The sequence below is a fragment of the Takifugu flavidus genome, chromosome 22 (genome assembly GCF_003711565.1).
Source record: "Takifugu flavidus isolate HTHZ2018 chromosome 22, ASM371156v2, whole genome shotgun sequence".
Taxonomy (NCBI): domain Eukaryota; kingdom Metazoa; phylum Chordata; class Actinopteri; order Tetraodontiformes; family Tetraodontidae; genus Takifugu; species Takifugu flavidus.
Window position 1 is genome coordinate 632,053 of NC_079541.1, and position 26,790 is coordinate 658,842.

At 52.4% G+C, this 26,790-nt stretch overlaps 1 protein-coding gene across 1 annotated transcript in view; it reads left to right on the top strand.

Moving 5' to 3' along the window:
* LOC130519298 (anoctamin-1-like) overlaps positions 1 to 25,009 on the top strand; it is a 28,595-nt gene extending 3,586 nt beyond the window's left edge. The window contains 24 exon segments of the mRNA XM_057022603.1: positions 4,443 to 4,541; positions 4,643 to 4,794; positions 4,888 to 4,942; positions 5,009 to 5,060; positions 6,310 to 6,365; positions 6,492 to 6,539; positions 6,949 to 7,013; positions 7,608 to 7,742; positions 7,892 to 8,052; positions 8,163 to 8,245; positions 8,333 to 8,419; positions 8,618 to 8,701; positions 12,324 to 12,398; positions 12,485 to 12,686; positions 13,913 to 14,024; positions 14,096 to 14,153; positions 14,222 to 14,322; positions 15,295 to 15,437; positions 17,911 to 18,063; positions 18,304 to 18,356; positions 19,093 to 19,271; positions 23,001 to 23,106; positions 23,607 to 23,823; positions 23,826 to 25,009. Coding sequence (XP_056878583.1) covers positions 4,443 to 4,541; positions 4,643 to 4,794; positions 4,888 to 4,942; positions 5,009 to 5,060; positions 6,310 to 6,365; positions 6,492 to 6,539; positions 6,949 to 7,013; positions 7,608 to 7,742; positions 7,892 to 8,052; positions 8,163 to 8,245; positions 8,333 to 8,419; positions 8,618 to 8,701; positions 12,324 to 12,398; positions 12,485 to 12,686; positions 13,913 to 14,024; positions 14,096 to 14,153; positions 14,222 to 14,322; positions 15,295 to 15,437; positions 17,911 to 18,063; positions 18,304 to 18,356; positions 19,093 to 19,271; positions 23,001 to 23,106; positions 23,607 to 23,823; positions 23,826 to 23,965 — 2,616 coding nt within the window. The 3' untranslated portion in view covers positions 23,966 to 25,009.
* Positions 25,010 to 26,790: the final 1,781 nt, after the last annotated feature.

Sequence of the window (26,790 nt, forward strand, 5' to 3'; positions counted from 1 at the left end):
TCATGAATGTGCTGCAGGTGACCCTCATGAATGTGCTGCACTTCTCTTACAAAACCCCAACAAACACCATTAGCTTGCGTCCCTCCGCCAGGCTCCGGTTAGCTTGGCGCAGACCCGGGAGGTACCTGAGGTATCCCGGGTCGTCTGACGGGTCCCGACCGACCTTGAGACTTCCTATTATGGGATGGACAAACAACCAAGACGATTTTAGTGTCAAATCTGTTGACTGTGTTGTTGAGCTGACCTTTGAACTCTCGGGGACATCCTCTTTCACAAGACCTGGTGTGTGTGTGTGTGTGTGTGTGTGTGTGTGTGTGTGTGTGTGTGTGGTGTGTGTGTGTGACGCCGACTGAAACATCAGATTTAAAGAGACAAAGGTCAGAAAAGTGTGTTTTCATGGACACGATGCTGAAGCTCCTCAGTCCCTCCTCTGGGGGGGGACACTGGGGGGGGACACTGGTCCTCTGGTCCTCTGGGGGGGGACACTGGGGGGGGACACTGGTCCTCTGGGGGGGGGGGACACTGGTCCTCTGGTCCTCTGGGGGGGGGACATGTCCAATGATGGACGTCCACACTGAGAGACACTGCCTGGGCCTTTGTTGACAGGAAACCATGAGTACCCCCCAGAAAGCTGCCCCGTGTCAACAGGGTCGTGTCAACCTCTTTTACCCCCCACCTCTTTATTTTGCCCCTCCCTGATGCCTTGACCCCCCCCCCCCATAACCTGTTTAGTCACATTCAGACCGTGAAACAATGCAGTAAATGAGATTTAAGGGACACAACCAGATTATCTCCATCTGCCCACCTGCCCCCCCCCCACCTGCCCCCCCCCTTAATCCCCAGATACCACCTCATGTATTTTCCACATCTGTCTGGATGATCCCAAGTGTCTCCCTCCCATTTCCTACATCCCAGAGATGGGTCGGCCGTCCCATCACCCCCCACCCCGGAGCATCTAAAGATGCCCCCGGCTGCGTCCCACTTACCCCCCACCCCCACCCCGGAGCATCTAAAGATGCCCCCGGCTGTGTCCCACTTACCCCCCCACAGAGATAACGAGCTAATTGGAAATCCCTCCACTAATTAACCTCCTACAGGTTGGAAGGTATTTATAGCCTCTGCTTTTGATGGGGGGGTGGGACTGTGTAGCGCCTGTGTATTCCTGGAGCTGTGTAGCGCCTGTGTATTCCTGGAGTTTGTGTAGCTCCTGTGTATTACTGGAGCTTGTGTAGTGCCTGTGTATTCCTGGAGCTTGTGTAGCGCCTGTGTATTACTGGAGCTGTGTAGCGCCTGTGTATTCCTGGAGCTTGTGTTGCGCCTGTGTATTCCTGGAGCTTGTGTAGCGCCTGTGTATTCCTGGAGCTTGTGTAGCGCCTGTGTATTACTGGAGCTTGTGTAGCTCCTGTGTATTACTGGAGCTTGTGTAGCTCCTGTGTATTCCTGGAGCTTGTGTAGCTCCTGTGTATTCCTGGAGCTTGTGTAGCTCCTGTGTATTACTGGAGCTTGTGTAGCTCCTGTGTATTACTGGAGCTTGTGTAGCGCCTGTGTATTACTGGAGCTTGTGTAGCTCCTGCGTATTACTGGAGCTTGTGTAGCGCCTGTGTATTACTGGAGCTTGTGTAGCTCCTGTGTATTCCTGGAACTCGTGTAGCTCCTGTGTATTCCTGGAGCTTCTGTGGCGCCTGTGTATTTCTGGAGCTTGTGTAGCTCCTGTGTATTCCTGGAGCTTGTGTAGCTCCTGTGTATTCCTGGAGCTTGTGTAGCTCCTGTGTATTCCTGGAACTCGTGTAGCTCCTGTGTATTCCTGGAGCTTGTGTAGCTCCTGTGTATTCCTGGAGCTTGTGTAGCTCCTTTGTATTCCTGGAGCTCGTGTAGCGCCTGTGTATTCCTGGAGCTCGTGTAGCACCTGTGTATTCCTGGAGCTTGTGTAGCTCCTTTGTATTCCTGGAGCTCGTGTAGCGCCTGTGTATTTCTGGAGCTCGTGTAGCGCCTGTGTATTCCTGGAGCTTGTGTAGCGCCTGTGTATTACTGGAGTTTGTGTAGCGCCTGTGTATTCCTGGAGCTCGTGTAGCGCCTGTGTATTACTGGAGCTCGTGTAGCTCCTGTGTATTCCTGGAGCTTGTGTAGCGCCTGTGTATTACTGGAGCTTGTGTAGCGCCTGTGTATTCCTGGAGCTTGTGTAGCGCCTGTGTATTACTGGAGCTTGTGTAGCGCCTGTGTATTCCTGGAGCTTGTGTAGCTCCTGTGTATTACTGGAGCTTGTGTAGCTCCTGTGTATTCCTGGAACTCGTGTAGCTCCTGTGTATTCCTGGAGCTTGTGTAGCTCCTGTGTATTCCTGGAGCTGGTGTAGCTCCTTTGTATTCCTGGAGCTCGTGTAGCGCCTGTGTATTCCTGGAGCTCGTGTAGCGCCTGTGTATTCCTGGAGCTTGTGTAGCTCCTTTGTATTCCTGGAGCTCGTGTAGCGCCTGTGTATTTCTGGAGCTCGTGTAGCGCCTGTGTATTCCTGGAGCTTGTGTAGCGCCTGTGTATTACTGGAGCTTGTGTAGCGCCTGTGTATTCCTGGAGCTTGTGTAGCGCCTGTGTATTACTGGAGCTCGTGTAGCACCTGTGAGGAGGGCAGCAGCCTGCAGAGAAGAAAGGAGCCTGTCAGGCCGCTGTCATGCTCCTTTTGTCCCCCCCAGGAGGCTGCTGGGGGGGCTGTGCAGCGTCAGGTTACCTGTCTGTCCTCACCTGCTGCTCTCATTCTGCTCACCCAGCTGCTCCATGGGAACGGGTCACCTGCGGCTCCAAAGTCCAGCCCGTTTCCTCTGGCGCCCCCTAAAGAGTCGTGATTCACCTGGATGAGTCGGAGGATTTGGTCCGACGTGAGGAAATTTGTTCTGCTTTTGTGGCGTAACGCAACCGGCTGGTGTGTGTGTGTGTGTGTGTGTGTGTGTCCCGCATCCATCTTTAATGAGCCGGGCTGGAGGGTCCGGTTCCCTGAACAGTGCCTGGTTGTTGAGGGTTGTTGAGGGTTGTTGGGAGTTGTTGGGGGTTGCTGAGAGTTGTTGGGGGTTGTTGGGGGGTTGTGAGGGTTGTTGGGGGTGTTGGGGGTTGTTGAGAGTGGTTGGGGGTTGTTGAGAGTGTTGGGGGTTGTTGAGGGTTGTTGAAGGTTGTTGGGAGTTGTTGGAGGTTGTTGGGGGTTGTTGGGGGTTGTTGAGAGTTGTGGGGGTTGTTGAGGGTTGTTGAGAGTGGTTGGGGGTTGTTGGGGGTTGTTGAGGGTTGTTGGGGGTGTTGAGGGTTGTTGGGGTTGTTGAGGGTTGTTGGGGTTGTTGAGAGTGGTGGGGGTTGTTGAGAGTTGTGGGGGTTGTTGAGGTTGTTGAGAGTGGTTGGGGGTTGTTGGGGGGTTGTGAGGGTTGTTGAGAGTGGTTGGGGGTTGTTGGGGGTTGTTGAGAGTGGTGGGGGTTGTTGAGGTTGTTGGGGGTTGTTGGGGGTTGTTGAGGGTTGTTGAGGGTGTTGGGGGTTGTTGAGGTTGTTGAGGGTTGTTGAGGGTTGTTGGGAGTTGTTGGGGGTTGTTGAGAGTTGTTGGGGGTTGTCAAGGGTTGTTGAGAGTGGTTGGGGGTTGTTGAGGGTTGTGGGGGTTGTTGGGGGTTGTTGAGGGTTGGTGAGGGTTGTTGAGGTTTGTTGAGGGTTGTGGGGGTTGTTGGGGGTTGTTGGGGTTGTTGAGGGTTGTTGAGAGTGGTTGGGGGTTGTTGAGAGTTGTTGAGGGTTGTTGAGAGTGGTTGGGGGTTGTTGAGGGTTGTTGGGGGTTGTCGGGGGTTGTTGAGGGTTGTTGGGGATTGTTGAGGGTTGTTGGGGGTTGTTGAGGGTTGTTGGGAGTTGTTGGGGGTTGTTGGAGGTTGTTGGGGTTGTTGAGGGTTGTTGGGGGTTGTTGAGGGTTGTTGAGAGTGGTTGGGGGTGTTGAGGTTTGTTGGGGGTTGTTGAGGGTTGTTGGGGGTTGTTGAGGTTTGTTGGGGGTTGTTGAGGGTTGTTGGGAGTTCTTGGGGGTTGTTGATGGTTGTTGAGAGTTGTGGGGGTTGTTGGGGTTGTTGAGGGTTGTTGGGGGTTGTTGAGGGTGTTGGGGGTTGTTGAGGGTGTTGGGGGTTGTTGAGGGTTGTTGGGGGTGTTGAGGTTTGTTGGGGTTGTTGAGAGTTGTTGGGGGTTGTTGGGAGTTGTTGAGGGTTGTTGGGGCTTGTTGAGGGTTGTTGGGGGTGTTGAGGTTTGTTGAGGGTTGTTGAGAGTTGTTGGGGGTTGTTGGAGGTTGTTGGGGGTTGTTGGGGGTTGTTGAGGGTTGTTGGGGGTTGTTGAGAGTTGTTGGGGGTTGTTGAGAGTTGATGGGGGTTGTTGGGGGTTGTTGAGGGTTGTTGAGGGTTGTGATTTTTGAGTCCATGTTGGATGAGTCTGTTGCTGCTCTGCTCCCCAGGTTCGGGCCCACGGGCCCAGCTTCACGCGCCTCCACGCTCCTTGGCCGGTGCTGTGCAGAGAGGCCGAGTTCCTCAAGATCAAAGTTCCCACCAAGACGGTGAGATGTGGCTCTGGGACGGGGGGTGGGGGGGACTGGGTCGATCTGCTTCCTGTCAAGTCGCTGTGATTGAAACGGCCCCCTGCTGTGTGTTTTGCCAGAGCTACAAACTTAAAGAGGAAAGTGGGTTCGGGTCCCGCATGAGCTCAGTGTGGAGGACACTGAAGCAGCCGTTCCAGCCCAAAGTGCCACACCAGGACCAGGAAAGCACCAAGTTCCTGTCCCACTGCTTCTCCAGGGACAAGTTACACCTGTGAGACACACACACACACACACACACACACACTCCCAGCTGGAGGTCTGTGGCTCCTGTTAGCGTTAGCGTCAACCAGCCCTTTCTCCGCAGGTACAACATCACATCCAAAGACACGTTCTTCGACAACGCCACGAGGGGCCGAATCGTGAGTGTTGTCTGAAAGTGGCGGCGGCAGGAAGCTGCAGATGCACCAAACTGTGTGTCGTTTCAGGTTTATGAGATCCTGAGACGCACCGTGTGCGCGCGCACGTGTCAGACCATAGGTGAGTCTTCCTGTTCAGACACCAGCAGCCACCTCGCAAACGTCCCTCAGACCTGCAGGAAGTGTGAGGCAGCGTTCCCAGTATTCCCAGTATTCCCAGTTTGTCCTGACCCGCCCTCACAGTGTCCCACCATATGTCTGGTTGGCTCCACCATCGCAGCAGAAGGTCTCAGCCAACGGGGTCGAGATGGAGCTGCAGGCGGAGAACAGAGCCCCCCCCCCCCCCACACACACACACACACACACCCTTGTTTCCCCTCTACAAGTGGGTCACCTTCCAGGCTCAGGCTGACACTGAAGCAGAGCACTCTGGGAGTTGTAGTTGTTCCTTTCTGACTCTTCTCTGTGTCAGTGTTGATGAAGGTGATGGTTTGACCCAGGTCATGTGACAAACCGGGTTTGCCTGTGCGAGGTGGGACACCCGGACCAGGTGGTGCAGCGGCTGAAGCCTCAGCTCAGGGACCAGGGGGGGTTTTCAGGAGCGCCAGGTCACAGTGGGAGGGGTCAGAGCGGCCGGGTCACAGTGGGAGGGGTCAGAGCGGCCAGGTCACAGTGGGAGGGGTCAGAGCGGCTAGGTCACAGTGGGAGGGGTCAGAGCGGCCGGGTCACAGTGGGAGGGGTCAGAGCGGCCAGGTCACCGTGGGAGGGGTCAGAGCGGCCAGGTCACAGTGGGAGCGGTCAGAGCAACCAGGTCACCGTGGGAGGGGTCAGAGCAACCGGGTCACCGTGGGGGGGGTCAGAGCGGCCAGGTCACAGTGGGAGGGGTCAGAGCGGCCGGGTCACAGTGGGAGGGGTCAGAGCGGCCAGGTCACAGTGGGGGGGGTCAGAGCGGCCAGGTCACAGTGGGAGGGGTCAGAGCGGCCGGGTCACAGTGGGAGGGGTCAGAGCGGCCGGGTCACAGTGGGGGGGGTCAGAGCGGCCGGTCACAGTGGGAGGGGTCAGAGCGGCTCCCAACTGTTGCCCAGTGGAATCTGAACTGGCCAAAATCTTAAAATGGGAGCGAAGGAGGGGGCGGACGGATGAGGGAGGTGTTCTTCACAATGGCTCGCATTTCATTTCACGCCACATCTCGGCGCCATTTGGTGTGAAGGCTCCCCGCTGCCCCCCCGCTGACTCAGCACTTCCTTCATCACATCAGCTGTTTCTGCTCAAAGTGGAAGAAGAAGGACGAGGAGGCTAAAATGGGACCTTTGTGGGGGGGGGCTGTGGTTCCAGAAGGAGCTGGTTGACGTGTGCTCTTCTCTGCGCAGGCATCAGCACGCTGATCGCCAAAGGCGTGTATGACGCCGCCTTCCCGCTCCACGACGTAAGTGGCGGCTTCCTACCCCATGCGTTCGCGGCCCGTTTCCTGTTCCTGCAGATGTGTGTCTGGTGTCCGTCTTGATTCGTTCCTCCACAACATCCCAGTGAGTTTCCTGCTTTTGCTCCACAGGGAGACTTCGCCGTGGTGGGACAAGTTGAGGAGAAGAACGACAGACAGGTAGCTGCCCTCCACCCTCTGAACCTGCGCTAACGGCTAACGGCTAACGGAGCTCCTGCTGGTCCAAAGCTGCATCACCCTCAGACAGGAAATGACGCCGTTCCTGTTTCCTCCATTTCTGATTTCAAAGCTAAACGCAGACGTGCGTCAGACCAGCAGAACGCCGGCAACACGGCGTCTCGTTAGCTTTCCCGCCTCTCCCATCTGTCACGCCGCCTCGCGCGTTGCACTCCAAGTCTGGTAAACAGGTTGGAGAAGCAGAGCTGCACCGAGTTTGCCCCCCCCCACCCACCCCGGTGCCCTCAGCACCCCGGAGGAGGCTGAAGCACCTCTGCCTCCTCGTCAGCTCCTCCTGGAGGATCCTGGTTTTCCCTCTTTTCCTCACTCTCTGTTTCCTGCCTGTTGCCAGGTGCTGCACCAGGAATGGGCCAGATATTCCGCCTTCTACAAGTACCAGCCCATCGATCTGGTCAGGTAAGGTGAACCACAGGTGAACCACAGGTGAACCACAGGTGAACCACAGGTGAACCACCTCAGCAGCCTCCTGCTCAGCAGCACAGAACACACTCGGGCTTCCTCGAGTCTCCTCCATTTCTGCCTGCTGCACTGGGTCTGCTGAGACACTCTGACTGGATTCAACCTGATCAGGAAATAAAAATCCAGCCCTCAAAAGTTCTAAATCCACCTGTTGCGAAGCTTCAGCTGAATGACCCTCGGCTGACCCAGTCTGAGAACCGAACCGAGCCGACCCTCCTGACAAATGAAGATCTTTGTCTCTTAGGCTAACGCTAACGGCTATTAAATGCTAATAGTGTCCCTAAACGCACCGTCAGAACGGACAGAAACGAACCGAAAGTTCCAACAAAAGAAGCTGGATGTCTTTGAAGTCTGTCGCGGAGCTTTAATGTGAGGAGGCTTTGATCTGCCACCTGAGACCTCACTCGCTGACACAAATGAGGAAACGCTCGAAATAAACCCGTAACAATCCTCTTAGCCCGCTCGTCTTTAGCCCTGGTTCTGGCTGCTGCCGCTCGTCTCCTAATGCTCCCGTCTGACCTCCTCTGGCAGGAAGTACTTTGGCGAGAAGATCGGCCTGTACTTCGCCTGGCTGGGCGTCTACACTCAGCTGCTGATTCCTGCCTCCGTGGTGGGAATCATCGTGTTCGGATACGGCGTAGCCACGATGAACACCAACATTCCCAGGTACCACAGACGCCTCACATCAGTGCAGACGGTGGCGAGTCGCTCCGGATCTGCTCCGGTTCTGCTCCGGTTCTGCCACTTCCTGGGCCGGCGTGGCCCTGAATGCAGGCTGGGAGGTTTCCTTTTTATCCCTGGATTCTCTCTCCCAGTCAGGAAATGTGCGACGACAGTCTGAACTTCACCATGTGTCCCCTGTGCGACGGAGCGTGCGACTACTGGCACCTGAGCACCGCCTGTGGCACCGCCAGAGCCTCACACCTGTTCGACAACCCCGGGACCGTCTTCTTCGCCATCTTCATGTCTCTGTGGGGTGAGATTAGCTGGACAGCTCCGTCTGAGACGTCCCTCACGCTCCTCATTTATTCTGCACGCCTGTGTGTGTGTGTGTGTGTGTGTGTGTGTGTGTGTGTGTGTGTGTAGCCGTGCTGTTCCTGGAGCAATGGAAGCGCAGGCAGATCAGCTTGAGCTTCAGCTGGGACCTGACGGGCATCGAAGAGGACGAGGTAGAGACGGTGACCTGTCCTGTCCTCTGCTGCTCTCCTGCTGTGACGTGTCCTCACGCTCCCAGTCCCGTCCCTTTGTGTCCCCAGGAACACCCCCGGCCCAGATACGAAACCGTCCTGCTTCAGAAGCGACAGAGGAAGCAGAAAAAGAAAAAACCCAGGAGAAAGACGGAGGTAAGAGGTGGAGGGGCGTGTGAGCCTGCGCGGTCCAGTCAGTCCAGTCCAGGCTGGTCGTGAAAGGGGGCGGACGGAGCGGGGACGCGGGTGGACAGAGACACGGGGACACGCTGGGATGTCCCAGAGTCCCTGAGTGATGCTGTGAATCGAAGCGTCCACAGTTCCGCAGACAAAAAGGCTGCGTTTGTCTTGCAGCCGCAGAAGCCGGAGGATGGGACAGTGACAGGGAAGGACAGATGGAGACAAAAGCTGCTGTCCACCATGGGAGCGGGACCGCCGGTAACCCCTCGCCTCCTGCCTCCTGCCTCCTGCCTCCTTTCTTCCTTTCTCCCCTCATTCTGCCCTTCGGCCGGCTGCTGTCTCCTCTCTTCTCCCTGTCCCATCCTCTGGTCTCTCTGCTTGGGGCTCTTCAGGTACTTTGGGCTTTTGCACTTTTCTCTCCGTGTTTCCAGTTGTTAAACGTCTTCTGTGACCTGGTGCATGACCCCCTGCAGCTCCGGGGGCGGGGGGGAGGGTTGAAGGGTGGGGGGAGGGTGGGGGGTGGGCATTTTACCAGACGCCACTTTTTATTCACACCCCAACTTGAAAGCAAACCTGGTTTGAGTTAATATGTTGATAAGCTAGCTAATAAGCTAATGCTAATAAAGGATTATCGTGTGTGTGTGTTAGACGTTAATTAAAGACACATTAATAAAAGCAGATTAATGCTCGACTAAAACACAGCTCACGGCTCCGTTAGGCGAAGCGTGAACAGGAAGTTCCCCGGCGAATCTCCGCTCGTCTCTTCCACCGCCTCGTGTTAACGACTGTTGCCGAGCTTTTGCTTCAGCTCTTTCAGGAGTGAAGGATCCAGAAATGTGCTGCTGAGGTGTTTGATGGGATGGGAGCAGCTGATCGGGGCTTCCCTGAGTGGTGCGGCTGTTTCAGCCCCCACTGATGCTGCAGCGCGGCACCATCGGGCCAAAGGCGTTGGAAGCAACTGCCTGTGGAAGAAAGAACGATTAAATGCAGAGTCAAAGAGAGAAAAGGACAACGAGAGGGAGGTGTTGAACTCCACAGAGAGGCTGAGAGAAGTGGAGGATGGAGAGAATAGCAGGGAGGGCAGCTGAGTGGGAGTGAGGCATGCTGGGCCGGAAGCCAGACCAAAGCTTAGTGAGCGTCACTATGGCGACAGAGATGTCTTCTCCTCCTCTCACACATGCTCGCGGCGCGTCGGTGCAGACCTGGCAGCGTGAGGTCTGTCAGGTTGGTCTTGGAGAGACGTCCAGGATTGGGTCCCGTTTCCTGCTCGGGCGCCCACAAACACAGAGGAGGCGGTTCGTGCTAGCACGTTAGCACGTAGCGGAGATAACGTCAGGTTCCTCAAAAACGGTGTTTGGGATGGAATATTTGGACGCGAGGACAAAGAAAAGGAAGCAGACGTGAGGACTGTGGATGGGTTTTATTGGGCTTCCCTCAGCGGAGGTCAGCAGCCAAATATACCAGCTGACCCATTTACTGCCATCACCTCCCTGAAGGACGTCCTCCTCCCACCGCGTCTTTCAACCTCGCAGTTCCCTCCCGAAGGTGTTGTTGTCCTTCAGCGAGCTACAGAAACGTGGTTCTGATTGTTGCATTGTTACAATTACAATGAGAAAAACAACAACTTGCACAGAGACGGTGAGAAGCTCCTCCAGCTGGTTCCCCTCCAGGATCCGATCTGGAAGCATTAATGGGAACACTTTCACCTGGTGATGGTTCAGACTAGAAAGGAAAATCTCTGACATGCGGAAATTGGACAGAAAGTTATATTTAGCAAAATTATAAAAGGACATTAATATAAACTAGTAATTTCCCCAAAAAGACTGGATTACAAATGACCCGAGCGGGCGAATAAAAGCCTTTTTTAAATTAATAATTGAGATTCTTCCCCCGTTTCTTGGTCATCTGTTGTCTGCCTGCACGGACTTTAGTGCACGTGTTTCATGGACATTTCTGCTTGAACATAGCTTTATGTGGCATATGCATCCTTCTCCTGAGAGGCTGCCTTTTGGTCTCAAAGGAGGATTCCCTGAAAGTCCGAGTCCATCTGTCCAGTAATGTCCCAGTATTCCTGATCTCCAGTAATACTGGGCCCTGCTGGCGTTGTAATGCGCCTCTATGGCCACACGGTGGGGCTGTTGCTACACGGTTGCTCCGGAATCACCGCCCACCGGCGTGTTCGCTGTTTCTGTGCGCGTGGGAGAATTCGTCAGCCTGTGTGTTGATGGGAGGAGATGTGATTCTTAGATGTGTGTGTGATTCCAGGTGGATCAGGAGGGATCCGAGTGATCACACCACGGGTTGGTTCCTGTCGTGGAGGAACATGTTGAGTCTGAGGAGACGCGAGCTCATTAAATAACGTCTCCTAACGTCTCCTAACGTCTCCTCACGTCCTAACGTCTCCTAATGTCTCCTAGCGTCTCCTAGCGTCTCCTCACGTCTCCTAACGTCTCCTCACGTCTCCTAACGTCTCCTCACGTCTCCTCACGTCTCCTAGCGTCTCCTAACGTCTCCTCACGTCTCCTAGCGTCTCCTAGCGTCTCCTAACGTCTCCTCACGTCTCCTAGCGTCTCCTAACGTCTCCTCACGTCTCCTAACGTCTCCTAGCGTCTCCTAAGTCTCCTAACGTCTCCTAACGTCCCTCACTCCCTAACGTCTCCTAGCGTCTCCTAACGTCTCCTCACGTCTCCTAACGTCTCCTCACGTCTCCTCACGTCTCCTAGCGTCTCCTAACGTCTCCTCACGTCTCCTAGCGTCTCCTAGCGTCTCCTAACGTCTCCTCACGTCTCCTAGCGTCTCCTAACGTCTCCTCACGTCTCCTAACGTCTCCTAGCGTCTCCTAGCGTCTCCTAACGTCTCCTCACGTCTCCTAACGTCTCCTAGCGTCTCCTAACGTCTCCTCACGTCTCCTAACGTCTCCTCACGTCTCCTCACGTCTCCTAGCGTCTCCTAACGTCTCCTCACGTCTCCTAACGTCTCCTAACGTCTCCGAACGTCTCCTAACGTCTCCTAACGTCTCCTAACGTCTCCTAGCGTCTCCTAACGTCTCCTAACGTCTCCTCACGTCTCCTAACGTCTCCTAACGTCTCCTAACATCTCCTAACGTCTCCTAACGTCTCCTAACGTCTCCTCACGTCTCCTCACGTCTCCTCACGTCTCCTAACGTCTCCTCACGTCTCCTAACGTCTCCTAGCGTCTCCTAACGTCTCCTCACGTCTCCTAGCGTCTCCTAACGTCTCCGAACGTCTCCTAACCTCTAACCCTAACCATGTAACACTTGGCACAGCCTCGCGTCTGCACAGGAGCAGCTTTAGCTTGTAGAGATGTTCCTGCTTCTATCCTGGGAAGGGAACAATAAATAGGAACGCCGTCCTGGAGAGGCGTGGCCATACGGGAGGCGTGGCTCAGCTCACCATGACCTCCATGACCTCGACGTGCTGGTTTCTATTGATGAACTCACTTCTTCTTTAGATAAAGTGGGTTTGGCCCAGTTTGATGGAAACCGTTCCCAGCTGCTCCCTGACCCGAAGGTCTCTGACGTGGCTGAAGGGGCCATTGTGCTGTCGGGCTCCTGCGGAGGCGAGCAGATGCTTCGGTTTGAGTTTAGCAGCGCTGGAGAGGAAGAACCAGCTGTTCTGGAACCACTAGAACATGGCGTCGTGGTGCTGGTCCGACTGGTTTAACTGTCTGGACTGGCTGGACTGGTTGGACTGGTGGAACTGGTTGGACTGATTGAACTGGTTGGACTGGTTGGACTGGTTGGACTAGTTGGACTAGTTGGACTAGTTGGACTGGTTGGACTAGTTGACCTGGCTTGACTGGTTGATCTGGTTGAACTGGTTCCGGGCCTTTGGGAAGTGACCTCCGTCCCTGTGTCCAGGCTGCTGCGGAGAAGCTGACCTGGAAGGACCGAGTGGCCGGATACGTCATCAACGTCTCCTCCATCCTCTTCATGGTCCGTCAGCACCAAGCAGCTCCGGTTCTGCTCCGGTTCTGCTCTGACGTCCTCCTTGTCTCCTTTCCTTCCTCCTTGTCTCCCAGTTCGGTTTGACCTTCTCCGCCGTCTTCGGCGTCATCATCTACCGTATCACGGTGTCGGCCCTGATGGCCATGAGCCCCGACCCCGAGACCAAGTCCAACGTGCGCGTGACGGTGACGGCGACGGCGGTCATCATCAACCTGGTGGTGATCCTGATCCTGGACGAGATCTACGGCAGCGTGGCGCTGTGGCTGACCGAACTGGGTAGGGAACGCCCACTTCCTGTGACCGGGACGGGGAAACAGGCGAGGTGGGGGGGAAGGGGGGGGGGGAGGAGGGGGAGACACGCACACAGGCTCCGCCTCCCCATCAAACTTTGATGTGTTCATGCTCCAGTCGGCCCATCAGCCGTCCCCCCAGGAGAGGGGGGAGAGGGGGGAGAGAGGGAGGGGGAGAGAAGGAAGGAGGAGGGGGGAGAGAGGGGGGGGAGAGAAGGAGGGGGAGGGGGGAGAGAGGGAGGGGGAGAGAGGAGAGAAGGAAGGAAGGAAGGAGGGGGAGGGGGGAGAGAGGGAGGGGGAGAGAAGGAAGGAAGGAGGGGGGAGAGAGGAGAGAAGGAAGGAAGGAAGGAAGGAGGGGGGAGAGAGGGGAGAAGGAAGGAAGGAAGGGGGAGAGAGGGAGGGGGGAGAGAGGAGAGAAGGAAGGAGGGAGGAGAGAAGGAAGGAAGGAAGGGGGAGAGAGGGAGGGGGAGAGAAGGAAGTAAGGAGGGGGGAGTGGGAGAGAAGGAAGGAAGGAAGGACGGGGGAGAGAGGGAGAGAAGGAAGTAAGGAGGGGGGGAGAGGGGGGAGAGAGGGAGGGGGAGAGAAGGAAGGAAGGAGGGGGGAGGGGGGAGAGAGGAGGGGGAGAGAAGGAAGGAAGGAGGGGGGGAGAGGGGGGAGAGAGGGAGAGAGGGGAGAAGGAAGGAAGGAGGGAGGAGAGAAGGAAGGAGGGAGGGGGGAGTGATGGTGGGTGTGTCAGCAGCATTTTAACCTACTTCTGCTGCTTGTGAGTTTCCTGCCTATCAGAACAGCATTAGAGGTGATTTTCCCAGTGTTCCCAGTGCTCCCAGTGCTCCCAGTGTTCCCAGTGTTCCCGGTGCTCCCAGTGCTCCCAGTGTTCCCAGTGTTCCCAGTGCTCCCGGTGCTCCCAGTGTTCCCAGTGCTCCCAGTATTCCCAGTGTTCCCGGTGCTCCCAGTGCTCCCAGTGTTCCCAGTGCTCCCAGTGTTCCCGGTGCTCCCAGTGCTCCCAGTGTTCCCAGTGCTCCCAGTATTCCAGTGTTCCCAGTGTTCCTAGTGCTCCCAGTGTTCCCGGTGCTCCCAGTGTTCCCAGTGTTCCCGGTGCTCACAGTGTTCCCAGTGTTCCCGGTGCTCCCAGTGCTCCCAGTGCTGATGCTGGTCCATCATGCAGGTGAAACCTGTCAAACTCTTTTCCCTCTGCTCACTTTGTCTTCCCAGAGATTCCCAAAACAGAAACCAACTTTGAGGAGCGTCTCATCCTGAAAGCCTTCCTGCTCAAGTTCATGAACGCCTACGCGCCCATTTTTTACGTGGCGTTCTTCAAGGGACGGTAAGAGCCACGCCCCCCGCCACGGCGCCGAGGACACTCCCACAGACCGGGTCTTTTCTGCTTCCCTGCAGGTTTGCGGGTCGGCCTGGGAATTACGTGTACGTCTTCAACGATTACCGGATGGAGGAGGTTGGTGGTCAGGTGTTGATGTGAGCGCAGGTGTGAACGCTCCGCTGACTCACCTGTGTCCGTCCCAGTGCGCCCCAGGAGGCTGCCTGATCGAGCTCTGCATCCAGCTCAGCATCATCATGCTGGGAAAACAGCTGATCCAGAACAACATCTTCGAGATCGGAATCCCGTAAGTTCAGGAGACGCTCGGCACGACGCACTTCCTGTGCTGCTGCTGCCGTGGCGACCGCCGCTCACACCTGGAACCAGCTGCCATGGCAACCGCCGCTCACACCTGGAACCAGCTGCCATGGCAACCACCGCTCACACCTGGAACCAGCTGCCCTTTAGCTGCTGCACCTGCCTTGAACCATCCATCCACCATCCATCCATCCAGCCAGCCAGCCAGCCATCCAGCCAGCCAGCCAGCCAGCCAGCCAGCCAGCCAGCAGCCAGCCAGCCAGCCAGCCAGCCAGCCAGCAGCCAGCCAGCCAGCAGCCAGCCAGCCAGCCAGCCAGCCATCCAGCCAGCCATCCAGCCATCCATCCATCCATCCATCCACCCATCCATCCATCCATCCATCCATCCATCCATCCACCCACCACCCACCCATCCATCCATCCATCCATCCATCCATCCATCATCCATCCATCCATCCATCCATCCATCATCATCCATCCATCCATCCATCCATCCTCCATCCATCTCACCAGCACAGCACCAACAGTCTCAGTCTTTGTTTTTAAAATGGTGAACAAGGAGGTGACCTCCATCACAAACCTCTGACGTCACCAGACTCAGCAAAGCACCAGTGAAGTGTCCACGTGGACACTTTACCGTGTACACGCATGGAACATAGTCTAAACATGCATCTTTTAACATGTTTAAAGTGATGCCCAACCTCTCCGACTTATCTTTAGACGTTCTAAATATAAAACCACCAACATTTCCAGAGACCAGAGCGGAGATCTGGTTTAAAATGAACGGCAGGTCTGCAACATCAGAACCTGAAGCAGGATGTGGTTCTTCACAGTTCCTCTGTCAGCACATTAACACTCCACATCGCTCCACATCGCTCCACATCGCTCCACATCGCTCCACATCGCTCCACATTAACGCCGATGTGCACTATTGTTTCATCATTCTCATCCTCCTCTAACAGGAAGTTGAAGAAACTGTTTCGAGAGCTGAAGAACAAAAGTCCTGCGGTGGCGGAGAGAGAGGAGGAGAGGCCGCCCCAGCAGTGGAACCTGGACCACGACCTGGCTCCTTTTGAAGGCCTCACCCCCGAATACATGGAAATGAGTGAGTCTACCCACACACACACACACACACGCGCACACGCACACACACACACACACACACACACACACACACACACACACACACACACACAGAGTCATTAACTTATGTGGAGTTTTGTGTGGAACGACCTCACCAGCATTTAAACGAGTTCATAAAGCTTTAATCAGTGGTCTAAACACACAGAAACGAGGTTCCATTAGTGCCAACAGGTAGGCTAGTATGAGGCTAGGGTAGATTTGGGGAGGGGAGGGTAGATTAGGGGAGGGGAGGGTAGATAAGGGTAGGGTAGATTAGGTTAGGGTAGGGTAGGGTAGGTTAGGGGAGGGTAGGGTAGATTAGGTTAGAGTAGGGTAGGTTAGGGTAGGGTAGGTTGGGTAGGTTAGAGTAGGGTAGGTTAGGGTAGGGTAGGTTGGGTAGGTTAGAGTAGGGTAGGTTAGAGTAGGGTAGGTTAGAGTAGGGTAGGTTAGAGTAGGGTAGGTTAGAGTAGGGTAGGTTGGGTAGGTTAGAGTAGGGTAGGTTCGAGTAGGGTAGGTTAGGGTAGGTTAGATTGTGGTAGGTTAGGTTAGATTAAGGTAGGGTAGGTTGGGTAAATTTTATTGATCCCTCTCAACTGAAACTGTTTTGGTCAAGGGGAAAAATCCTAGTTTTTAAAATACCACCAAGGCCTGTTAAAGATGAAGAGATATTAGAGAAGTATCACTGGTGCCCAGTCCGACCCCAACAATGCTCCAGTCATCACTGAGCTTCCAACTCAGTTCTCTTCTCAACGGTGTCCTGAAAAGACTCTGGGTCAAGGGCAGTAACTGATCCAGCCCTCCTGACCCTAACCATCAGAAACAGGACACTTCTACTCTGCTACTTCTACCCTCCCATCCAAGCCTTGTGCTGGTGGACAAGTCTGAGTCTCAGACCCAAAACCCTACATGGAGTCGGTTTTAACCCTTTTTATGGTCCAGTTGAGCATCCTGGTGTTCATAGGACACCACTATTTTAATCTGGGAGGAACTCTTGTTTTTCTTTCTAGAATCAATAATCAGCTCTTCAGGATTTCCTACATTGATCTTCAAGAAACTTGAGTCAAACCAGTTAACCACTGACTGGACCTGCGCCCTCTAGCCCGGGTCGTTGCCATGGCGGCTCGGGTCAGGGTTAGCCAGGATGTCTGTCCATGTATGGAATCTGCAGTGTGAAGAGTAAATCTGAAAGGAGATAAGACGGAGCCCTGTGGTACTCCAGTGCTGTTAGGATGGCTGGTTCTGACCCGGACGGCTGGTTCTGACCCGGACGGCCCGCTGCGGCCTCTCGCCCTTGATGGAGTGGGAGGCTGAAGGTGATGACAGGCTGCTGACTCACTGCTGACTGTCACAGCAGCAGAATGAGGCCGAAACAAGCGCACGATTGTTGCACGCAGCCGTGGTCACAACGCCCAGAGTCCATCCCTCAGATCTGGAAACAAAGGCACCTAAAAACACGCCGACGAGGAGACAGCACCTCCGCTCTCTTACCCCGAAGGACTGAAGGAACCCTAGAGTGTGTAAATCACACACTTAGCTTCTACCTGTGTGTGTGTGTGTGTGTGTGTGTGTGTGTGTGTGTGTGTGTGTGTGCCTGGTGTCACGAGGTGAAGCCATCAGTCTCCAGGCTCGGTGGAAATCCCCGTTCCCACAGTGCTGATGTTGCGTCGCTCCGACCAGAACTTCTGCCAGAATCGTCTTATTTCTTGTTTGTTGGGAGCAAAAAGGTTTGAAAGAAAGAATTTGAGATCAGGCCCAATAAATCAGGCCCACTTTTATTTGAATTCTTGACCGCATCATCAAGTTGTCTAATCAGAGCCACTTATGTAACCCTCCGAGTCACACACAGCCATACTATTCACACACACACACACACGCACACACACACACACTGTTTAATCATAAAAAAGTCCCAGTTTAGCTCCTGCTATGGAGTGTTTAGCCTTAAAAGGCAGCCACATGGGGCGTCTGACAGACAGTGGGACTCCAGGCCGCAGCAGCCGCCCGTTCACATGTGTCAATCCGGCGTGACTTGGAGCAGCTTAAATGTTTGTTCCTGGAGCTGCTGTTAAAGTGTCAACGAGAGACGCCACACACTTCAGAAACGAGCCCGCGGTTGTTCTTTCTCCCTTATCGTGGCCAAATGTGACATCCTGCCACAGTTGACGCAGTGTTTGATTCATTAACATTTAAGGACTCATTGTACAGCCCCCAGCAGCCCCCAGCAGCCCCCAGCAGCCCCCAGCAGCCCCCAGCAGCCCCCAGCAGCTCCAAAGGTGTTTTGCTGTAGTCCTTCTAGACCCACGGGGTGTGTTCCACTGTGTTCCACTAATAGCCACTCCACATGCATGTCAGGACAAGGTGGGACCAGCCCCTCTGAGGCTGCCTTGAACTGCCAATAAAGTGACTCTTTTCATCTAATCTGTTGGGGGGGGGGTTGTTTTCTTTTTCTTCGCCAGTCATCCAGTTCGGATTTGTGTCTCTGTTTGTGGCCTCCTTCCCGCTCGCTCCCCTCTTCGCTCTGCTCAACAATGTCATCGAGATCAGACTGGACGCCAAGAAGTTCGTCACAGAGCTGCGGCGGCCGGTGGCCGTACGCGCCAAAGACATCGGTAAGGTTGGAGCATCTATTCGGGATAATATGGTAGTATCAGAGAGAACTGGATATGTTGTGGTGGGACCCTTCACCGATGCCTGACTGGTTAGCGTCGCCTTCGGGCGGTCGGCTCTGTTTCACTTCAGTGACGCCTGTCAGGAGATCAGCGCTGTCAGCTGGAGGCTCTTGTTGCTTCACTCAGAAAATCAGTTTGATCTCTCAGCAGTTTGGGCCCTTTGCTCTGTCCCGTCTACAGGTATCTGGTACAACATTCTGAGCGGGATGGGAAAATTCTCAGTCATCATAAACGTAAGTGTGGCGACAACGGGTGCATTCTGCATAATGACCACTAGGTGGCAGTTTACCCAGTTTACTCAGACACTTTATTCATAATTCATTATTAAATATTTAGATTTAGATCTGTTTCATGTGTGTAGAAAGACATTTTAAATATTGTGTTTAAACTAGAACAAGGTCATTAGAGGGTAACAGAGAATAAATAACTCAAACCTCGAAGCCAAAGAGCTCTGGAACATAATTCTTCTTTTACTGGCTGTGTTTGTTCCCTGTAGAGGTTTAGTTGATCTCACGGGTCGTGGCCTTGTGATCCAGAGTCACACCTGTGCAGCCTCAGCGTGGTGATCCATGACAGCAACGGACACTGTTGGGGAGTCAGGACTTTCTGACCTGGATTTGTCCATGTTTTCTTCCTAAATCCTGCTCAGTTTACTTTTAATACTGCACAGATTTGTAGAAGATCCTGAAAAACAAGCAACAGAAGATTCTTTTTAATCTCTTTAATCTGAGGGGCGCTGGGAGCAAAACCAGCCCAACTAAATCAGCCTTTTTACAAAAGCTTGTATCTTTGGATCTGCAGGGTTAAAGTGTTATTGGAGGTATATTAGATCAGATAGCTGTAGCTTCTCATCATTTTTCCTCTTGGTAGTTTTATGGGATGGCGGCTGGCCAAGAGTGCATTTTTGTTTCAAATATCCTGACGGAAGTGTGCCTCCCTCACAGCCTGTCCGTCTCTTTCCCTTTTCAGGCCTTTGTGATTTCCTTCACGTCTGATTTCATCCCTCGACTGGTGTACCAGTACATGTTCAGCCAGACTGGGACCATGCACGGCTTCATCGACCACACTCTCTCCCACTTTAACGTGTCCAATTTCAAACCAGGGACGGCCCCTGAGAACTCGGAGCTCGGGAACATAACTGTCTGCAGGTAAGAAACCACCTGAAAGTCACACGTGACATTAGGAGCGCGTCGATGTGAGTTGACTCCTCCCACAGCGAGGCGTCGGCCACGGCCAGAAATGACCACCTGCACCCACCAAATGATAGCTGCATCCGATTCCTTCTGCAGGCTTTAGAACCGTCCAGTTCTGAGCGAGCGCACGCTAACACGACTGCTGGAGCAGCTCCCCAAAGCTGGACGTCATCTGCCCCGAAACAACGCCGCACAATCGTAGCTTTTATCTGCGAATGCCAGTGGCGAGCGTCTCCCAGATATGAAGGAGCGGTCCATGAAGCGGCGCCCGTGGAGGGCAACCTGCTGTTACATAACACAGAAAAGAATGACAATGCCATAATGCAGCCTTTGTGTGAATGTGGCGGCGTACGTCATGACTCAAGCGCGATAACACCCCCAAGACTGAGGTCCTTGAAGGCTAATGGGCATCAATTAGGCGGGAAGCGTTTCAAGGCGCTCGTCGTGTGCGTAGCGTGCTGTGTTAGCTTCCTGTGTGATGGGCGCGCCTCTGGGCTCTGTGTCATTCAAAGCGTGTCAGAATTGGATTCCTTGTTTGTCCTGACCCATTTCCTTTGGGGACAGAGGAGCCAAATGGAGCGTTGAAGGCTCGCATGGACCCAAGTTCAGATACAGCTGAGACGAGGAAATTAGAAGGGAAATGAAATGGGGAAAGAGCTGGTGGCCCCCACAGCGGTGTTAAATATTTGAAGAGTGTTTCTGCACCGATGGACACAGCTTTACTCCACATGCCCACACTCACGTTCCTCCTCTCCCAACTGTTAAAGAAGAATTTGTGCCTTGCTTTTTTTTAAAATGTGGTCATGTCCCGTTGGAGACGGTGCTGATAAGAATGTTCTATTTGTGTAGAGATCAAACTGAGGAACAAGTTATAACAAATGATGGAATTCTAGAGAACACGTGTGCCGTGGGGGGGGCAGCCGTGTTCTCAGGGGCCCCTCTTTTATCGTAGCACCTGAGAGACTTCTGGATTTGGTTCTGTCTGAAGGCCGGGGCGACTGGTTCCGTTTAGGCTACAGCTCAAGTCCAATTGATTTTATTATTGTTGGAAACTATTGTATAGAACGACCTTTTCATTCCTGATCAGGAGTCAGGCTGTGTTTAGACCTGCTGTGGGCCGGGACCGACATACGTCTGCTCCGTACTGACAGAAGTTTGGATTTAACTCCCATCACATCCCCAGGAAGTCCAGTTAGAGTCCACGAGCCTCGAGGGAACACCAACGCCTCTGGGGTTGATTTGGGAATTGACTTGAGACAGAGTAGAGCTGATGGCGTGGCTGAGGGAGCTGTCGGGGTTCTGATTGAACACCTCTGAAATAGTCCGCTGGGAGTTTGAGCTCTGGGCAATAAACTGTGGAGCGATGAGTGTTTTCAGAGTTCCGGGAAACATATTAGACGGTGGAAAGGAAGAAAGGTTTTTATTCATTTCAGAGCGTTACCTGAGCGGAGCGTTGAGTGTGTGTCTGTGTGTCCGTAGATGGGAACCGTCTGACCTTTGTTTGGACTCCGGGTTCCCGGGAGGCTCCGCATTGGATGGGATTCTGAGCCACGCACGCACAATAATCACATTCAGAAGGAAAAAAAAGCCAAGTTTGATGCCCCGTTTGCTGCCAAGCTGCACGGTTCTACCCAAACATGGACACAGCCGTGTCCTCTGATACCCCATGCTCGGCTCCTCCCAGAGCGATTTAGGTGAGAGGTGGCAGCAGCAGAGGTTCTGATGCACAACAGGGTCCGTGTGAAAGTGGACCGCGACAACGCAGGAACCGTCTGGCACTGAAAGAGGGAAAGATGCCCAGATCAAAGCAGAGAGACAGGAAGGAAGACTCACAGCCAGCATTCCTCACTCATGACTGTATAAGGAGAAGGAATCAGACAGCACAAGACCGCGCTAACACACACACAATCCGCCCTTTCATTTTTAATAATTCTATATGGCTCATCGAGCACTTGAGCTGACACCGTGGACTCTTTCGCCCTTTTATCCCCAGCAGAATTGTCCCCAACACTTTAGTTTTAAAAGGCTCCCCCAGAAATGTGTGTTCACCATTAGCCTGCACGCTAACCTCGATAATAACAGCTTTTTTGGGGGGGAAGCTTGTAAAAATGATTCTTTTTCCTCTTTTTCTTTTCCTGCCATACATGAATCTCACGTGGACGTATGTAGATAACGTGTAATGTGAGAGACGATTGAAGCAGAGCCTGTCCTGCTGCTGCTCCGGCCGTGACCAGCAACCACGGAACCATCATGTGTTGTGTCTCATCATGACTTTCTTGATGTTGTAGCTGTAAAGAGATTTACTCCCATTGCGCTCGCTCCTCTTCTCCCTCTGCATTTAATGGTCCGTCAACATGGCTCGATCGTATCGCCAGCTTCCATATTTGGAACTGAAGTTTTCTGCTTGACCCGGTCGAATTTCTGCCTATCGGACAGCACATTTGATGTCCAACAGTCACTCTTTGACCCACGGCCGTTTTTATTTATAGTCAGAACTCTGAACATTGCTGATCTTTGTCCGTAAATCTTAATTGCTCTCAGCGACCTGGGAGGAGACAGAGTCCTCACTAAAGATGTTCTCATAGCAACGGGGAGATGGATCCTCTCTGACCCTGAGTGGAATGTTCTGTGTTGGGAGTCATTATTGTAGCACAGTGTCGTCGTTACGTAATCTGTGGGATAAGAATGACAAATAAATATATACAGAAATATTAAATATTACATCAGGGAGAGAGGGAGAGAGGGATGGATGATGGATGGATGGATGGATGGATGGATGGATGGATGATGGATGGATGGATGGATGGATGGATGGATGGATGGAGGATGATGGATGGATGGATGATGGATGGATGAGGATGGATGGATGGATGAGGATGGATGGATGGTGGATGGATGATGGATGGATGGGTGATGATGGTGAATAGATGGATGGAGGGAGGGAGGGATGGAGGGGGGATGGATGGACTTAATGAAATGGTGTATGTAGACTCAGATCTCCACGTGAGGTCCCATCCAGGATTTCTGTCCCACCGGACGGACAAAGCTGTCCCCTGGGATCCTTCCTTCCTGGGTTCCCCTGTCGTGGTTCAGGTTTCTTCTGTCATCCCACAAACATGCAGCTCAGATGAAAACCTCTCATCTGCTCGCAGAGTCATGTGACCATCGCTCAGTGGTTGTGTAAATCCGGACCAGATAACAGAAAATTCCAGACCCAGTTTCAGAAACGTTCTTCATCACTGAGGTTTGGCAGCACATTCACAGCTGCCCGCCTCATTTCTTCACTGCTCACCCATTTCTTCATCCCACTTAAAACCGTCAAAAGTTGAGCCTCTTAATCACCTTATCTCCAAAGCCACGACTCAGGTGGACATCAGAAGGAGGAATTATGTTTCAATAATCTGTGGCAGCTTTAACTCTTCCCCTTTAACCTCCAGCACTGGGATTTATTAAGATCTTTGTAGGTGGACTCCAGGAGGACCATGTCCACCAGCTCCCAGGCTTCTCTAGAAGTTCTGAAGGGTAGTTCCTTCTGCAGATGGTGTCTGTGCCTGGTGTAGCACCAAGAACTACTGCCGTGGGCTGCTGATGGGTCATGACACCCGGAGAGCCGCCTTCCAGTCACAACGTCTAAATGTGCCAACAGAGGCTCTGTGATCAGACCTGTTTTTTGGTCTGGTTTAGGTATAAAGACTACAGAGAGCCGCCCTGGTCCCCGGATGCATACGCATTCTCCAAGCACTACTGGTGCGTCCTGGCAGCAAGACTGGCCTTCGTCATCCTCTTCCAGGTACCGGACCTTTTGGAATATCTCCGTTTATTCTTTTGCTGCAACACAACATGCAGGGAAACTAGGAGGGTAGCTAGGTGGGCCTGCCTTTCCTAATCTGGCAGATCCATCCCAACACCTGAGTGGAAACATTTCCAGATGCCTCCGTTTGTCAGCCAGCTCATTGGATAAAGACATCGCTCCGTCCGTGTGCCAGGCTGCTTCCTGCCAGGCTGCTTCCTGCCAGGCTGCTTTCTGCCAGGCTGGTTCGTGGCGAAAGAATTCATTAAAGTTCATCCGAGAGGCTGAGGTGGAGTTTGTAGCTCCAGTCTTGGCTCCGCCCACCATTTTTCCTGAATCTTTACTATATCAACAAACTTTACCATCGCCACATGTTGCGCTAGCTTAAGTCTATCTTGAGGAGCACAGCATCCGGTGGTTGTTCCCGACAGTTCTTGTTTCTATTTCTTTTAAATGAAAGTGACATTTTCACACTTCTCCGTTCTTCCCATCTTCTCCAGAATCTGGTGATGTTCCTCAGCCTCGTGGTGGCCTGGATAATCCCTGACGTTCCCAAAACCATCGTGGAGCAGCTCAAACGGGAGAAGAAGCTCCTGGTGGACGTCTTCTTACAGGAGGAAAAGGAAAAGTTCCAGCTCATTCAGAGCCTCTTCTCCAAGGAGGCGACCCACCCCCCCAGCCAGGCCTCCTTCATCCCGGGCCGCTACAGTACGCTCCCCCGGGCCTGACGCAGAGCTCGGACAGGCACGGGGAAGGCCAGAGGGTCAGGTGCAGGGCGGCCAGCTTCAGCCAGTTCAGCAGGAACGTCCCAGCACAGCCCAGGAGCGACAACGAGAATTCCAGACAGACAATGGTGTGACGGCACATCCGTCAGGGTGCTGCGCATGAGTCCGGTCCGGTCCGGTCCAGTGTCCGCCTGTACCTCCGTGTCCTGCTGTGGTCTTAAAACGCCACCTAACTTTGAACAAATGTGAATTCATTGGTGTGTGTAAGGGTGTGTGTGTGTGTGTGTGTGTGTGTGTTGTACCTCCATGTTCCGACTGTTTTCCTGATCAAGTTCAATAATTTTTACTTTTTGGTACAAATGAGTCACTAAGCGAGGCCGACTTGCTTCATAGCGTAGACAAGCAATAACTACTGTGTTTGACCGAACAAGTAAATCTGAGGTGAGCTGGGCCACGACCAACAGACCCGTAGAGTCTGATCACAGCCGAGGGCTTCTCTTTGCTTTGCTCTTGTTGTATTTCTTGTTTTTTTAAACAGAATTTGTAGCAGCTAAACCCAGTGTTTCGTACCGAAAGCACACACAGGCCTTTCTAGCAGTCTCCTGTACATGAAATGAACATTACACATGCCAATGTGGCTCGCTGGGCCACTGTAGTTCAAGTTTTACCTGTAAAATAATAATAATAATAATAATAAGATGGTCTGTATGCTAAATATTTACTGTATAGATCTACAGCTGCTGCTAACTGCACTTCATGTTTCCTGAGTGCACGGAAGGAGCCGAGTCTTCTGCAAACTGTGAATATGTCTGAGTGAAGTCTTAGCAACAGATATCCCATCATTCATTATGGAACACTTCTACATTCCTGGAGGTAAGTAGCTAATATAAAGACTATCGCTGGCCAAACACACAACTGTATCCCACGGAAACGGACCTCGGCCAGCCTTGTTGGAAACCTTAAAGGAACCGTCAACAGATTCTTTTTTTCTTGTCATTTATTCCACTGATGTCTAAATGACTTTGTAAGTTCTGCTTGTTAGCTAGCTAACACTGTCCTTCTTAAAGGTGGAGTTTGCAAATTTGAAAAAGAAAAAAAATCACTTTTCGTCATATTTGTGCAGACTGTCACTCTGACCTGGCAGTAGTTCCTGAGTAAAATCACCTGTGCAAAAATCGGCCCCGTTTTATGCGTCTACTGTTCAAATGAGCGACAACAGCCAATCAGAGACCGGGGGCGTGGCCGGCGAGCTGTCAATCATTTCTCGCGGCCTCGCGGTGACGTGTGACGTTAAACTTGGGGAGCGTAAACTATGGTGGAATACGATGAAACAACTTCTGGGGATGAAAAACCAACGTTAGCAGAGTGAAGAAGCAACAAACGCTAAGGAGACACAATTGGACAGATAACGAGTCAAAACAAGGGGGACTTTCAGAGGTGGAGGACGTCACGAGCCACGCGGAACGAGCAACATGTCTGCTTGACAGGTAAGTCGATCACCTGTAATAACCCACTACGAATAAATCCTGTTGCCAACGTCGGCTAGTTTACAGTTGCAATGCTAGTTTAGTATTGCTACTCAGAAACCGGCGTTTGAGGCTCGTGCTCGTTGATGCGAGGGGCGTGGCTTTGGTCAGCGCCTCGAGGGGGCGGGGTTACCCAAATGAGGCCCCATTTAAGGCTAACCTATATTAATTAAAGCATATTAAAGTTGTTTTTTATGTGGTAAAGGTGACATCGATGCCACCACGGCTAGTTTTCCACTTGTTTGGATTTGCTTTACATGTTTTTACATTTAAAATGTGTCCAAGCCTCTTTGAGCATGTTTTTAAAGTTATTTGGCTCTTGTTCTATACATCACAAACATGATAAATACAGAAATCCTTTCAGTAGCGATTTGTTGAGGATTACTAGTCGACTGTGGTTACTGTATTAGTCCAGGATTATAGAAAGCATTAAGATGATGGTAGGCCCAGATTAGTTGTAATTTACAATCCCATTTCAGTAGTTTATATGACTCAGCGAAATTCAGCCAGGCTAACATTGGAGACTTTGATGTTAGCTCGTTGAAAGTGTCAAAACATTAAACAAACATGTAATATAAGCGCTGTTTGAGTATGTTATATGAAGGAATGTCACGTCCAACCGCACTAATAAGAGCAACATGACCTTTATGATGGGATGCCTGATACCTACCGTAGCTACCGAAGCTACCGTAGCTACCGTAGCTACGGTAGCTTCATGGACTCGCAGTGTTGGCCAGGCTGTTTAATCTTCCCCCACTTTGCAACCAGCTGCAGACATAAACATCACTGAATACTTGTTGTCATCTCTTGCATTGTTTTAAATCTCCAAAAATTACAGATGTTTTTTCAAATAATAGATTATTTCTTCATTGCAACAAGGCAATAAAGTTTTCTTAAAATAAGAGGCAGGAAGCTCCTAATTTTGTTAATCAAACTAAAGGTTATGTAAGGTTGCCAGAGCAACATGATGGAAAAGAACTTTGTGTGTTTTGTATTTAAGAACATCCTTTTGGTTCTGCCCCCTAGTGGTAGCAGCGATGATTCAGCGCTAAAATAAATGCTAGGCTAATGCTAAAACTATTCTGGCTGAACTGATGACAGAAATAGACGGAGATAACGAGAAACACTTACACGGGTTCTAAAGTTTTCACACAGTCCGGAAATGAAGCCGTGACATCATTTCCTGTCTGGTGATTTACAGTGTGGAGCAGAAAAAAAGGTAAGTGCAGAAGATTGTGTGTTAAAATCGTATTTTGTCCAAATCATTCTCTGTAACATTCCGTCTAACACGAAAATCGCATTGACACACATCTTCCTCAGTATTTAAAACATCATCATCATCATCATCATCATCATCATCATCATCATCATCATCATCATCTTCTTCTTCTCGGCTTCTCTGACAGACTCAGACAAAACTCGACACTTCACAA